The 13,987-nt window shown below is 39.3% G+C and overlaps 1 protein-coding gene across 15 annotated transcripts in view; it reads right to left on the bottom strand.

Moving 5' to 3' along the window:
- The window catches only part of LOC108262359 (globoside alpha-1,3-N-acetylgalactosaminyltransferase 1), an 88,908-nt gene that overhangs the window by 58,925 nt on the left and 15,996 nt on the right, over window positions 1–13,987 (bottom strand). For 5 of the 15 annotated variants that reach the window (XM_053676877.1, XM_053676881.1, XM_053676875.1 and 2 more), the window contains exon 1: window positions 132–299. The exons of 3 other annotated variants lie outside the window; for them this stretch is intronic. In XM_053676877.1, coding sequence (XP_053532852.1) covers window positions 132–190 — 59 coding nt within the window. In that variant the 5' untranslated portion in view covers window positions 191–299. Of the gene's footprint in view, window positions 1–131; window positions 645–6,526; window positions 7,723–8,053; window positions 8,189–8,345; window positions 8,379–8,975; window positions 9,021–9,189; window positions 9,217–9,604; window positions 9,641–12,641; window positions 12,798–13,987 lie in introns of those variants that run through there. 7 more of the 15 variants (XM_053676878.1, XM_053676879.1, XM_053676884.1 and 4 more) reach the window with 6 other exon arrangements.

Here is a 13,987-nt window from a genome sequence, read left to right as displayed (position 1 = left end):
TTTAAAAAGTAACTGCCTAAAGTTGAAATATCAGCGCTAAGTGTAACAACAACACAACAACAACAACAACAACAACAACAACAATAATAATAATAATAATAATAATAATAATAATAATAATAAAAACATACCCGAGGAGTGAACCGGCAATAATAAGGAAAAACAGATATAAATTCTGTAAAAAACGCATTTTGACGTTTCTCCTGTCCTCCACGTACCAAAGACTGTCCTTCAGTACTTCTTCCGCGTGAGTACGTGCATGTGTGTGTGTGTGTGTGTGTGTGTGTGTGTGTGTGTGTGTGTGTGTGTGTGGGTGTGGGTGTATGCATGTGGGTGTATGTCTGTTGGTGTAGACACCCTCTGATATGGAGTTATCAACCTCCCATGGCGATGTATTTCCTATCTCAACACTAAGCAAATTACACCCAGAAACCAAACTGTAACTCTTGGTGACTTCTTTCCAAATATTACTAAAGCCTCCCTCAGAGGACAATGTGACATCTTACACTGCAAAAAGATCCTGCAAGGACAAGAGAAGAGCAAGAAAGTAGAGAGCAGAAGAAAAGGCAAGAAGAATGAAGAATGAGTCATCAGGATGATCAATGACACCTACCACGTGATCCTGAAATAAAAAAGTATATATAAAGTGTGCAGTGTCTGACTGTTAAAACACTTCCTGACAAACCACTTCCTGACCCACATGAGCATGACCTAAGCCAAGCTCTAGCATACCTGCCAACTGAATGAATACCATTGAATTATGCAATTGTTATTGTTGATCACTGTGTTGACAATTGTTATCCTGCTTGAAACTATTCTGCAATAAACCAAATCCACTTAGGTGGAGATATTTAAACTTTAGAAGTGACTGGTGAGTCCTCTTTTTCTGTGATACAAAGACTAAGACTAGAGTTCTTCATCAGTATTGACCGAAGAGTAAGTGTATATACTATACATGTATAGTTTGCCCTGCCCCATCCGATTAATCGATTAATTGGGAAAAAAAATAACCGGCCAATTAATCGATGATGAAAATAATCATTAGTTGTAGCCCTAGTGTATAGTGTATTAGTGCAGTAGTTTTCAAAGTGGGGGCCGCCTCAACAATTTGGTGTGAAAACTAAATAAACACACGATTTTTTCATTAGTTAATTAATAAATTAATCAATCAATTTTCATAAATTATATGTGTATATATATATATATATATATATATATATATATATATATATATATATATATATATATATATACCTGAAATACATTCAGACCGGGAAGAGCAGTGGAGTGACAGCTCGTATCAAACTGAAAGCCTTGGATGCTATTACCACACACAGTATGCTACACCGTGAGGCTCTCATCACGAAGATGATTGACGACAAGCTTAACCAGGTATTACAAGACGTTATACAAGTTGTGAGTTACATCAAAGCCCGCCCCATGAAACACAGACTGTTCACTCTGCTTTGCAACGAGATGGGTGCCTGTTTTGATGGATTGCTGCTTCATTCCAACATGCGTTGGTCATCATGGGGCACAGTTTTAAACCGTGTACATGAACCTAGGGAGGAGATTGCAGAGTTCCTCTCATGTGAAAAGCATCAGCTGGTAGACCGTTTTACAAATGCAGCCTGGACTCGTAAACTTGCATACATGTCAGATATTTTCCACCATCTAAATGTACTGAATCAAAGCATGCAAGGGCGTGACACCTACCTATTGCATGTGCAAGACAAAGTGAGTGCTTTTTCGAAGAAGATAGTGCTATGGTCAAACAAGCTCCAAAAGGGAATTACAGAAATTTACTTTTTAAATTCCACTTTAAAAATACTTAAAACAAAACACAGAGCACGTCTACATGTGGACAATGACATGCGTATGGCACTGACAGAAATAAAGCCAGGCTTGACAAACTGTGTTGGAGCCACCAAGCCCATCCCTCCCACTAGTATGTTTTCTGTTTCTCGCTCTCAGACAACCACACACACAGAGAATCAAGTCCTAATGTAATGTAAATATGTAATTAGTAATAAAAAAGGGGGATATGTTCAGAAGTCTGTATTTTTAGTGTGTTTTAAAGACATCTTGCAAAAGGGGGGCCTTGGTCAAATGTTAATGCCATTTGGAGGGCCTTGCCCTGGAAAAGTTTGGGAACCACTGTATTAGAGTATAAGTGTATAGAGGATAAGTGTATAGAGGATAAGTGTATAAGTGTGTGTTACAAACATGGCATTATTATATTTATTTAAAAGGCAGGGCATACTGTTGTAGTTTTCTGGAATAAAATTTTAAAAAGTAACTGCCTAAAGTTGAAATACCAGCACTCAGTGTAACAACAATAATAATAGTTACGACACAGGACTCAAGACAGGAAGTAATCGCAGGAGTACATCTTTATTTGCCACTTAAGTCAACAAACAAGGAGGCGGGAAACAAGGTCTAAACATAATACTCGAACTCAAGCAAAGAAAAGGAAACTTAAACAAGGTGTGGAAACTCTACCACATTTAAACACTCTCAACTAGGCATAGCATAAACACTTTTAACTCTGGCATGGCATAAACACTCTTAACAAGGCATAAACTAAGGAACCGGAAAACAGACAGAGCATGGCAACATCACAACCTGGCACCATTATTCACTCGGGCTTCTTCTCTGTTCGTCCTTTCTCCATTAGTCCATCTCTACTTTAACTTAATGCCACGCGATGTGCACAGCAACACGAGGGGTTTAAATAACTAGTCACCATTCTCTTAATTGCGGACAGCTGGCTACACTTGACACAGTTTTAGTGTCCATGCGCACTTCAAGCACGTGCATGTGTGCACTCTGAAGCCGCCCGTGCACGTTGTCGCCACAGCGCCATCTGGCGGTGAGATTGTGACAACAACAATAATAATAATAATAATAATAATAATAATAATATACCCGAGGAGTGAACCGGCAATAATAAGGAAAAACAGATATAAATTCTGTAAAACCGCATTTTGACGTTTCTCCTGACCTCCATGTACCAAAGACTGTCTTTCAGTCCGTCTTCCGCGTGAGTGTGTGTGTGTGTCTGTGTCTGTGTATGCATGCGTGTGTGTATGCGTGTGTGTATGGGTGTGTATGCGTGTGTGAGTGCATGTGTGAGTGAGTGTGTGTGTGTGTGTGTGTGTGTGTGTGTGTGTATGCATGCATGTGTATGTGCATGCGTGTGTGTCTGTGAGTGTGTGAGAAGGATGATTCTAGACTTTAACCCTCAGAGAAGCTCAGTCCCACTGATAATGTATGACCATAACCATAACTGTTCCATAACTGTGGGGCTCTATAAGAGAAAGCTCTTCCCTCTGCTGTAGCCTTCGCTATTTGAGGTACCGACAAATAGCCCGCACCTTTTCATCTAAGTAGGCGTGGCGGATCATAGAAAACCAAAAGTTCACTTAGATACTGTGGCACAAGACCATTTAGTGCTTTATTAGTTAATAATAGTATTTTATAATCAATGTGAGATTTCACTGGGAGCCAATGCAGTGTGGATTAGATCGGGGTGATGTGGTCGTATCTTCTGGTTCTAGTTAGGACTCCAGCAGCTGCAACTGGAGTTTGTTTATGCTCCTACTGGAACATCCAGACAGTAAGACATTACAGTAATCTAGACTGTGGCCTACAAACATGGCTGCCATGGACTACACTTCCCACAAACACATGTTCACCTTCTCCAGAACACTATTCAGACACACCTGTTCCCAGTCACACTCACAATCACACCATAATATAAAAGAGACTCATATGCTCATTCACAATGTCTTTGCGAAGTAATATGCTCAGTTTCTATTATCTCTGTCATTTACCAAGCGGTTGTTCCTTGTTCCTCGTATGTATTCATGGTTTTTTAATTTGGTTTCTTGTTACTCGTTTTCGATTCTTGCCTTGCCTCGTTTATGCCTGTATGTTGGTCGTCTGACCCCTTGCCTCTTAACTGCGATTGCATCCGTCCTAAACCTTATTTCATGACAGGTATACGTGGAGAAGTCTCCATTTACATCTACGAACTGATAACGATCGGTCAAATAAGACCTGAGGCAGGAGAGGACTGTTCCCTTAATGCCAACGACATTTTCTAATCTATCAAGGAGAATAGTGTGATCTATAGTATCAAAAGCTGCACTAAGGTCGAGTAACACAAGCAATGAGACACAACCCTGATCAGAGGTCAGTAGAAGGTCATTTACTACTTTAACTAACGCTGTCTCTATGATGAGGTCTAAATCCTGACTGGTACATTTCATGAATGTTGTTCCTATGTAAGTACGAGCATAACTGCCGTGTACAACCTTTTCTAATATCTTGGAGGTGAAGGGGAGATTTGATATAGGTCTATAGCTGGACTGTTGAGAGGGGTCGAAGTCAGGTTTTTAATCAGGGGTTTAATAACTGCTAATTTAAGTGATTTAGGTGCATAGCCAGTGCTAAGGGAAGAATTGATTATATTTAGAAGTGGTTCAATTGTTCCAGGACAAATCTGTTTAAAGAAACATGTAGGTACAGGATCTAGTATGCAAGTTGATGATTTTGCTGAAGAGATTAATGAAGCTAGTTCAGTCTCTGTAAGGGGAGAAAAACGTTCTAATCCTTGATCTGATATTGCTATAATATCATCTACAGGGTTAGTTATAAAACTGCCTGGTTTAATTTAAACTGTTATTGATGATAAATCCTTTATAATGTTCTACATTCCACATTTATATTAGTAAGTAAAAAAAATTAAAATATTGTCTCTATAAATATTGTTTTTAAGAAATGTTTTATTATGCAGATAAACAATGGGTTTAAACATAGCACCACAAATGCATAAAAATCGAACAGATCAGAAATTTCTTACTTTAAATTAGGAGAATTATTGGCACTCTAATCATTGGTGGTTAATCCTTTCTGAATAAAAATGCATTTGCATGACCTGCAGTGTTAAAACATTTTGGAGATCCGATTCCTAACCAGTTAACGAACACACACCTGTGTGAACAGTTTGTCTTTACTATTTGAAAAAAGGCACGATGTGGCAAAAATAAATAAAAAAAATAACTCTGCTACAGACGTTTGTAAAAAAGATAGGTGTGAAAGATTAAGAAATAATGGACGTGTAAGAAACACTTAGCAGTCTTAGTAAATGCTTGGTTTAAAAGACTTGTTTGTTTACATTTTGAACAATAGACCCAAGTTGAAATAAGAAGGTGATGTGAAACAGGTGAGGCAACCGTCTATTCATCGTATAAAAGGAGCCTCCGGAAAAGGCTGAGTCCTTCAAGAGCAAGGATGGGTCGAGTCTTGCCGATCTGCCAACAGATGCGTCAGAGAATAATCCAACACTTTGAGATGAACATTCCCCAAAGACAAATTGGTAGGATTTTGGGCATTTCACCTTCTACAGTGCACGATATAATTAAAAGATTCAATAAAATATAATTAAAAGGTGAATTAAAGATTCACCTTTTGGTTTGAACCCCACCCATTTTGTCAAGTGGGGAAAAATATTGAAACAAGTGACTGACAGGTGTTTCGTGCGGCCCAGGTGTGTCCTGTTCAATTCATTGTTTAAAGAATCAATAGCTCTGAATGTCTGCTCTCGATTTGAGCCCTGGGATTTGAGTTCTTCCGCCTTGTTCCAACCATAGCGTGCCATGTCTTTGGGGAGGTCGCTATGTGCACAGGGGCATCGTGATGATGGAACAGGTTCCGGCCTTTTAATTACAGTGAAGGGAAACGGGCGTTTCTCTTCAAGTAAAAAAAACAGAACAACCACAGTTGTTATGTTACTGAGATACAGGACCGTGTAAACTCGTCTGTCCTGAAGACTCGAGTCTCACACAAGATCTGTAACCATAAACAGTTCAAAACTCCTTCATTAATAATAAATTTTTAATATTTGTAATCGTTCACAGATCGTGGTGGTGTAACAGGAATACTATCGCCGACAGACGAACTGAAGAACTATACCCAAAACACTCCATTTTAAAGTTTGTTTTAATTCTTTATTTATTTCGGCTATATAATAGATTAATTATTACTAGTAGTAAAAGGTGCTTTCACTTTCACAGCACACAATCATCATTTACAATAAAACAACAGTAACCTTTTATTTGTGATTTATTTGCTTTTCTGTGAGAACCTTACAACAACATGTGAACTCACTCTCCGTGTGCTGGAAAATAAATGTCCCCCCTCCCACCCCTGTATAACAGGGCAAACTGTTTTTACTTTGTCATCGTCTATATTTAGCTTTTCTCTGGTTTGCCAAATACATGTCAGTAAGTGGATTATCTACACTAAAATGCCCCTAGTTGTAAATATGTGAGTGCGTGGTGCCCTGCGATGGACTGGTGTCCCATCCAGGGTGTATTCCTGCCCCGTATCCAGTGTTCCCGGGATAGGCTTTGGATCCACACGACCTCGATCAGAATGAATCGCTTATTGTAGATGTAATGTCGACACTCTTGCAGAGGTTTTTCGATAGTAAGGGATTCTGATCTCATGCTGCAAAGCCTAAACGTGTCACATAAAAACAGGAAGATCTTTGGCAATATTGTTTTTTTGGATAATGTTAACGACACCATTTTCTTTTTGTGAAACGGTCAGTGGACTTCAACAACGTGTGCTGAGTATTTCAGGTCTGTAAAGAGTGATGTACATTGTTCCACAAGAACAATCATATTCAAATGAGGTAGATAAAAGAGAATGTATATTTTAGAAGAGCAACTACTGCACCATGGTTCCTGTACTGAAGTTTGAAGACATGGAGTTAGATTTCCTTTAAGAATTGTCTTTATTTCATTTGTGTAACTTACAAACATAATTAGGACTTAAAAATCCAGGAAAATGCAATTTATTAATATAATCATCAACATGTCTTATAATGTAGGGTAACCAAACATTTCCTGATGGAAGACCTTGGTGTAGTCTGTGGTTGAAACCTGCGAGATGATGGTGATTGAGTTAGTGGCGTTAGTTCATTTATCTTTCCTGAGAAACCCATTACAGTACAGTGTGCTTTAAGGGTTGGGTCGGACCTCGGCGTTATTCTTGACCACCTGAGAGAAACGCACCGCTTTCATGTAGCTGGGTTTCCCTTTCTTGTCATCCCACAGGTATTCAGGTGAGAGCACCTTGCTGGGCTTATTGTACAGGAAGTGCTTGTTCAGGTGAGACTCCTCCTGCCATGCCGCTTCAATGTGATTGGCTCGGTCCACATCCAGCTGCATGCGGCACGTCTTCACCAGCTTGTGCACTTTGTCGAGGCATCCTCCGATCACAGCACCTCCGTAGTAGTAGTCTCCTTCTTGTAATGGTATGAAGGCCTGAGATTCAGGACGCCGCTCGTACGTGAACTGTTCCCGAGATGTTCCGAAAAACCAGGCATGCAGCGTGCCGACAAGGTCGCCCAGAGACTCCGCCCCCCAGTGAGCATAGAATTTGGAGTCGACGTTGAGACTGAATATGTAGTCTGCCTTTTCGGTGAGTTCCTTCTCGATGAGCTTCTCGATCATCTCCATCCTGCGCAGTGAGATTTCCTGCCAGCGGTTCGAGGTTGCTGTTTTTATCACGGCCAACTGATGCCCTTCCCCCAGCGTTACCGCAGGAACCTCGTCCGGACGATCTGTAAACAGGTAATAATGCACTCGGTAGCCCACCATGAAGTGCTGCGCTGCAGATTCTAGGAAGTCCTTCAGGAAGTGTACGTACCTGCAGGAACATATTCAGTTAGTCATAAAAGGGATTAATTACTGAGGTTTTTGATGGAACTAAAGTGCTATTTGCCCTCTTCTCCATACTGACAGACATGATGGAGACACGATGCCCCTCCCACCCATAGAGCATGGCCAATTTTGCTCCCTTGGCACCAGGACATGGATAGCTGTGGCATATTTGCAAACAGTTTTCTGTCACACCACTTAGGTACCTGTTTAGTGTCATCACCATTAGAGCCTCGCTGGCAAATGTGTTTAAGTTTTTGAACATTTTATCACACACCATTACCCACAATGCTTTGTGTGTGTCAAGTGTCAAGACCTACTTCCCCAGAGCAAAGACGGTGACTGCCACGGTGATGTTCTGTTGTTTGTAGATGTTGTCAATCACCGTCAAATCATATGTACTCTCCCACACAATTGGAGCTAACCACGGGGTCATTGTGGAGACATCCGGCCGACTGACACACACACACACACACACACACACACACACACACACATACACACTCTTTAGCTTTCACTTAATTTACAGTATATTGGTAGGTACGGACAGGTGACAAATTAAAGGAAAAAAGCTGAGGTCTGTTCTGTTGTTATGCGCACACGTTTACTCACCTATTACTCACACTGGGCTGAGCGCATGCAATCCTAGTAGGAAAGTAGTGAAGTAAATATAATTATTATTATTATTATTACTATTATTATTATTATTATTATTATTATTATTATTATTATTATTATTATTCCTTTATACCACAGCAATGTTGAATTGTTGAATAAGAGGAATAAAACACAAGGTCTATTGTAAAATGATCCACTTCAGGGTGGTAACTCGTGTTTTATTCCTTACGTAACGAATCGATTTTATTTCTATAGCACGTTTAACAATAAAGCAGCTTTACTGAAATCTGGATGCAGTTTCGAGTCTTAATGAGCGAGCCTGAGGCGACCGTGGTGAAGGAAAATCTCTCTGAGGAAAATCAGGAAAATCTTGAGATCGTCAGCAAGTGGGATTAACTCCAGCGTCAATCTTAATAGTAAAGACACATCGCTCTCAGTCAAAGGCGGAGGAAGTAGATCAGCGAGGTAATTCCAGAGAAGCCATATCAACCACAGCATCACAGTAACCAGCATGTCAAAGAAGAGGAGACGCACCTGTTCAGCTCCACAGAGAGAGAGGAGTGTGTGTGTGTGTGTGTGTGTGTGTGTGTGTGTGGGTGTGTGTGTGTGTGTGTGTGTTCTCACCCTGTAGGAAAGATTAGGGATGTATTACCATGTTTTTTTTCTTTCCTGAAAGATGAATAGACCAACAGTTGTTACCCATTCCTGTGTGAAAATCCTGTAACAAACCGGTTAAATTGTAAAACTAATAACCGCGGGGAATATAAACCTGAGCGGCTGCACCGTATAGACGTATAACGATAAAGGTAAACGTGTTTATAAGAGTTTGGGTACTCACACAGTCAGTCTGCACTCCCACACACCACTGCAAACACACAACATCACACGTGGGTCATCACACACTGATTATAAATTCATTCGTACACCTTGAGCCTCATCTAGGTCAAGGTCACAGGGCAGAACACATACACGTCCGTACTCTCATTCACACGTAGGGGCAGTTAAGCATAGTTGAAACACAGATGGGTTTAAAGTAGATTAAGGTCATGGAGGTGCTCTTAATGCGTTTGTGAATGTTTACTGCAGTTGCCATGTTTCAAAAGGTAGAAGCATTATAACTCATTTAGAGTACAATTAAGGAGTACAGACCTGGAAATGGCTGATGTCCTAGAAATGAAACACACACACACACACACACACGGCTGCTCACACTCACCTGTGTGGGTGGGTGTGAGTGAATGTTTATTTCTTACCTGAACCAGGAGGATGTGTAGCTGAAGTAAATGACTCTGATGAAGAAAACATACACACCCTCACACACACACACACACACACACACACACACACACCAAGTTTATGAGACCGTGATAAATATGTGACGCTAGAGACTGATCTCGACAAATAATATGATTCTATACAATCAGATACACTAAAATCCAAATGTGGAGGTCTGTTACATTGTGATTGAAGTTACAGAAATGTTGCTTTACAAAGACGTCTTTCATAAGGGACTTCATGTAAAGTAGAGGGAGTGACAATATTTATTTAACTGCAAACAGATCTCAGCAGACTCCTGGTTAAAAGTTGAAAGTGAAACTAAAAACTTTATGGAACCGACTGGAGTGGATCCGTCAATGTTGCTGAATCGTAAAAGACCACTAGAGGGCAGAGTAACGTGTATTACCATGCGATAGCAGTAGCAGTGGAGCGATTGGTGTTTGGTGTTCAAAATTGATCGTTAGTTGTAATAATAAATCAGATAAAAAATACTAAACGCTTATGATTTTTTTGCCCTTGCTTCTGATTATCTTGCCTTACCTGCTCTAGTCTGTTTGATTGTCTGACCTTTGTCTGTCTTCGTTGTTGATTTTGCCTTCCCCTTTGGATTATATTCTCTTAAATAAAAGCTCTTAACTGCGCTTGAATCCATACTTCACCTCATTACATGAAAGGATTTTTTGCATTATTTTTTATAACTAAAATAACCTTGGCCCTGTCCCCGCACCGCTCCACCTGCCCTCTTTAAAGCAGATTACTAGAGTTGGGGGGAGAACACTGTGAAAGCACAAGAAGAAAATATTTCTTTAAATAAAAAGGTTTCTCGTTGTTATCTATCAAAAAAAAACATCAAAACGAACAATTGAATGAGATAAGATAATAAGAGCCATGAGATTTATTGATTTATTTTACCAGTACCAAACCTACAGTATATAACACGCAAAGATTGTAGTTTTATAGATATATGTTTCCAGAGTCTAATATTAATCACATCTATTAGTATGTATTAATAGGTTATAAATATAATTATGATATGATAATGCAGTCATAGTAATCAGAAAACCCATATTTAAAAATATAACTATATCTAAAGGTATTTCCATAATTGTGGCGATAATAATGACAGTGATGACAATGCTGGCAACAGTGATAATGTCAGATCTCAGCAAACCAGTGACTCCGTTTCCCAGGATGCACCACGAACGACAAACATGGCCGAAGAGGACTACACTTCCTACACACGCACACATTCACCTTCTCCAGAGTTCACACACACCTGTTGCCAATCTCACACACACTCACTCCACAGTATATAGAGACTGTTTCAACACAATGGCTTTGCGAGTTATTATGCTCACTTGCTATAGTCACAGTGGTGTCCCAAGCCTCTATTCCTAGCTTTATGTTTCATGGTTTTGATCTGGTTCTCTTCCTCGTTATTTGACTATTGCCTTGGTCTTTGCCACGTTTTTGACCACATTATTGTTTTATGATTTGGATTTGTCTGCCTATATCTCCTTCAATAAAACTCTTTCTGCATGTGCACCCGTCCTCAACCTCCTTACGTGACCGATAATAATATTGAGGGTAATGAAATAGTCTTAATGATCATGATGATAATAACAGAGATGGTAATGATGACAATAGTCCTATAACTAATAATAATATGAACAATATATAATATAGACATGTATATGCATATATACGGATAAAAACACAAATGTATCAATATTTTCAAATGTTTTTATCCTTTCCCCTTCTTTCTTATAGGTTTGTGGAGATATGATTGCGAGAGTGCGTGGATCCGGTTCCAGGTGTTTGATTTAGATTAAAATGAATTAAAAATGGGTTCCAGATGTCATTAAATGTAAATATATTCTTCTTGTGGGTGAATGTTATTTTTTTCTAACGTGATGTATTCTGTAAGAAGGTTGACCCGATGATTGATATGTATAGATATTTTTGATTTGCAGATTAACCGAATTATTTTCTTGGCGATATTTGGAGAGAGATGAGGAGTGGGTTTTTAGATTTGGTTGGAAGATTATCGACTTCTACGGCGTTACCGAGTAAACAAAGTGATGGTGATGGAGGGATTCTACAGCCCATGATAGTGGAAGGTTTATCAGTCACTACTATCCAATAGGAGTAAACTGGTCCATGTGGCGTGGAAGTAATCATAGTTGGTAGTGTTATAGTTACATCAGTATTTGATATTAGTTCATAGAGTTTATAACAAAGTAATATTGAAAGTTTGGTGCAGCTAGGCCACCTTGTGATTTTGTCTTGTTTTTAACAAAAGATCAAAATGTTAAACAATGAAGACAATTTTTCCACAGCTCATATTAACCAAGGGTGCCAATATTAGTGGACACTGAAAGTTGTGACAGGATTAAATTTAACATGGGTGGTAACTAAGCAGATCTGAGTATTTAGCATCAAAAATACACTGGCGGTATGAAAAACAGAAAAACAGCCTCGCCTAACATCAGATCTCGCTCAGCCAGAGGGAAGTAAAGAAGATGACCGCTGCCCTCAAAATACAACATATTATTTTCCGCATGTAATAACATTTTATTGTATCATGTTCTAACAGTTTTATCATCAGAATGAAGCCACTCGTGACAGAACTGCAGATTTTTTGTGGTAAACATCGACGATATCAGAAACAAACCAAAAAAATGATAAAAATGGATCAAACGGAAATCGCGTCACACACATCACAAAAATAAACTGAGAGAACTGTGGCTTGTATTCTACAAACTGAATGCAAATCCATGAAAACAGTCCCTACAGGTGTGTTACAAACATGGCACTATATTATACTTATTTAATAGGCAGGGGATGCTGTTGTAGTCCTCTGGAATAAACCTTTAAAAAGTAACTGCCTAAAGTTGAAATATCAGCGCTAAGTGTAACAACAACACAACAACAACAACAACAACAATAATAATAATAATAATAATAATAATGATAACAGTAATAATAATAATAATAATAATAAAGACATACCCGAGGAGTGAACCGGTGATAATAAGGAAAAACAGATATAAATTGTGTAAAAAACGCATTTTGACGTTTCTCCTGTCCTCCACGTACCAAAGACTGTCCTTCAGTCCTTCTTCCGCGTGTGTGTGTGTGTGTGTGTGTGTGTGTGTGTGTGTGTGTGTGTGCGTATGTGCGTGTGTGTGTGTGTCTGTGTGTGTGTGTGCGTGTGCGCATGTGTGTGTGTGTGTGTGTGTGCGCATGTGTGTGTGTGTTTGCATGTGTGAGTGTGGCTGTATGTGTTTGGGTGTGTGCGTGTTGTTGTAGACAATCTTTGATATGGAGGTCTCAACCTCACGTGGCGTTGCATCTCCTATCTCATCAATTAAACAAATTACACCCAGAAACCAAACTGTAACTCTTGGTGACTTCTTTCCATATATTAATAAAGCCTACCTCAGAGGACAATGTGACATCTTACACTGCAAAAAGATCCTGCAAGGACAAGAGAAGAGCAAGAAATTAGAGATCAGAAGAAAAGGCAAGAAGAATTTAGAGTCATCAGGATGATCAATGACACCTATCATGTGATCCTGAAATAAAAAAGTATATATAAAGTGTATAGTGTATAAGTGTTAAACACTTCCTGACAAACCACTTGACCACCTGACCCACATGAGCATGACCTAAGCCAAGCTCTAGCATACCTGCCAACTGAATGAATACCATTGAATTATGCCATTGTTATTGTTGATCACTGTATTGACAATTGTTATCCTGCTTGAAACTATTCTGCAATAAACCAAATCCACTTAGGTGGAGATATGTAAACTTTAGTAGTGACTGGTGAGTCCTCTTTTTCTGTGATAGAGCAAAAAGAGGAAATGCAACATACAGCACACCCACCCAAGAGCATGAACTCACTCATACAGAGACCCAGAGTAATTAGAATAACAAAGTAATGGCTAATGATAATTTTACTAAATCATACACTACATATGCTAATAACAATGCAGAAAAAGCATACACTTACCCATGATAAAGGAGAAAAAGCACACAGGTGATAAATGTCCTCACTCAAAAACAGCTCAGACATAAATAGCAGAAGGTGCTCTTAAAAAACAAAGCACTTAAAAGTGCAAACGCAACAGGTCTCGAGATGTCTGGGGCAAAAAAAAAACCAGACAGGACATCACCCAGACATCACATGTAATGGTATTTCGGGCAAACCAGGGGTGTTTCAACTGTATAAAAAGGGAGATCCGTTTCAGGGGACTTTCAGATCACTCTGGGACATCCTTCTGTGCGGATCTCATGTGGTGAGCAGCAATAAACCCTTGCTTTTCCTATTCACGGCTCTCTGTGATTTTGTC

Source organism: Ictalurus punctatus, chromosome 28 (assembly GCF_001660625.3).
Source record: "Ictalurus punctatus breed USDA103 chromosome 28, Coco_2.0, whole genome shotgun sequence".
Classification (NCBI taxonomy): domain Eukaryota; kingdom Metazoa; phylum Chordata; class Actinopteri; order Siluriformes; family Ictaluridae; genus Ictalurus; species Ictalurus punctatus.
Note: the sequence above shows the minus strand (reverse complement) of the source record. Positions and strands in the feature narration are given on the sequence as shown.